We start from the raw sequence: 1,355 nt of genomic DNA on the forward strand, positions 1-1,355 counted from the left end.
CTGTCTTATGAATGTCCGAAGCCTTGATCTTCAAATGGTGGTAACTCGATTCCAAATCAATCTTCGAGAACACCCTATCACCCTGAAGCTGGTCAAACAAATTATCAATGCGAGGTATACTTAATCATGATGGTAGACTTGTTCAATTGCTTGTAGTCAATGCACATCCTTATAGAACCATTTTTCTTCTTCACAAATAGAATCGATGCACCCCAAGGTGACACACTCGACCTGATGAAGCCTTTATCTAGCAATTCCTAAAATTGTTCCTCCGATTCCCTCAACTCTACTGGAGCTATGCGATATGGTGGAATAAATATACGCTGAGTGCACGGTGCCAAGTCAATAGCAAAATCAATATCTCTATCAGATGGTATGCCCAGTAGGTCTGTAGCGAACACACTAGGAATATCCCTCACCACGGGGACTGAATCAACCATGGGTGTATCAACATTCACATCCCTAACAAAAGGTAAGTACGCCAAGCACCTTTTTTCAACCATCCATTGAGCCTTCAGAAAAGAAACCACCCTACTAGGAATGTGACCCAAGGAACCTTTCCATTTCAACCACGGCAAACTCGACATAGCCAATGTCATAGTCATAGCATGACAATCAAGAATACCATGGTATGAAGATAACCAATCCATACCCAAAATACCATAAAAATCCATCATATTCAGTAACAAAAGATCCACCCTAGTCTCATAGCTCCTAATAGAAACCACACAAGAACGATAGACACAATGCACCACAACAGAATCCCCAACAGGTGTAGACACATAAACAAGAGCAGGTAGGGAATCATGAGTCATATCCAAATATGAAACAAAGCAGGATGACATATACAAATAAGTAGAATCCGGATCAAATAAAATTGAAGCATCTATATGACAGACATGAACAATACCTGTAATGATTGCGTTTGATGTGACTACCTTAGTCTTGCTAGGAAAAGCATAACAATGGGCATCGCTTCCCCCTCTAGGATGACATCTACCCTCCCGTACCCCACCTCTAGCTGGCTGTGCAGGTAGTGTAGCATCTAGAGCAAGAATCATAGCCTGAGTACCATGCTGAGGTACAAGCGTCCGAAGCCTAGGATAATCTATCACCATGTGTCTAGTATCACCACACTTAAAACAACCCCTATGCGGACGTGGCTACTAGAACTGAGTTTGGCTCGGACGAACCACTGTAGGAACCTCGTGCAGGAGGTGTACTGAAGGATGACTATGCGGTACTAGTGCTATGAAATCTACGGGAGCAATACATGAAACCTAAAGTGCGGACTGAACTGGCCGACTAACAAAGCCTCTACCATGGCGGGCATTGGCCGCATAGTAGAAGCCACT

General features: G+C 43.4%; 1 protein-coding gene across 1 annotated transcript; it reads right to left on the reverse strand.

Annotated features, from left to right (window-relative positions):
• Positions 1–257: 257 nt before the first annotated feature.
• LOC142173415 (uncharacterized) lies at positions 258–1,118 on the reverse strand. The gene has a single exon (XM_075239002.1). It carries the CDS (start codon positions 1,116–1,118, stop codon positions 258–260), a length of 861 nt encoding a protein of 286 aa, XP_075095103.1.
• Positions 1,119–1,355: the final 237 nt, after the last annotated feature.

This window comes from Nicotiana tabacum, chromosome 19 (genome assembly GCF_000715075.1).
Source record: "Nicotiana tabacum cultivar K326 chromosome 19, ASM71507v2, whole genome shotgun sequence".
Taxonomy (NCBI): domain Eukaryota; kingdom Viridiplantae; phylum Streptophyta; class Magnoliopsida; order Solanales; family Solanaceae; genus Nicotiana; species Nicotiana tabacum.

What these genes read in the sequence shown, in the direction of transcription:
- LOC142173415 (XM_075239002.1), bottom strand. Translation starts at nt 1,118, where the DNA reads ATGGTGATAGATTATCCTAGGCTTCGGACGCTTGTACCTCAGCATGGT.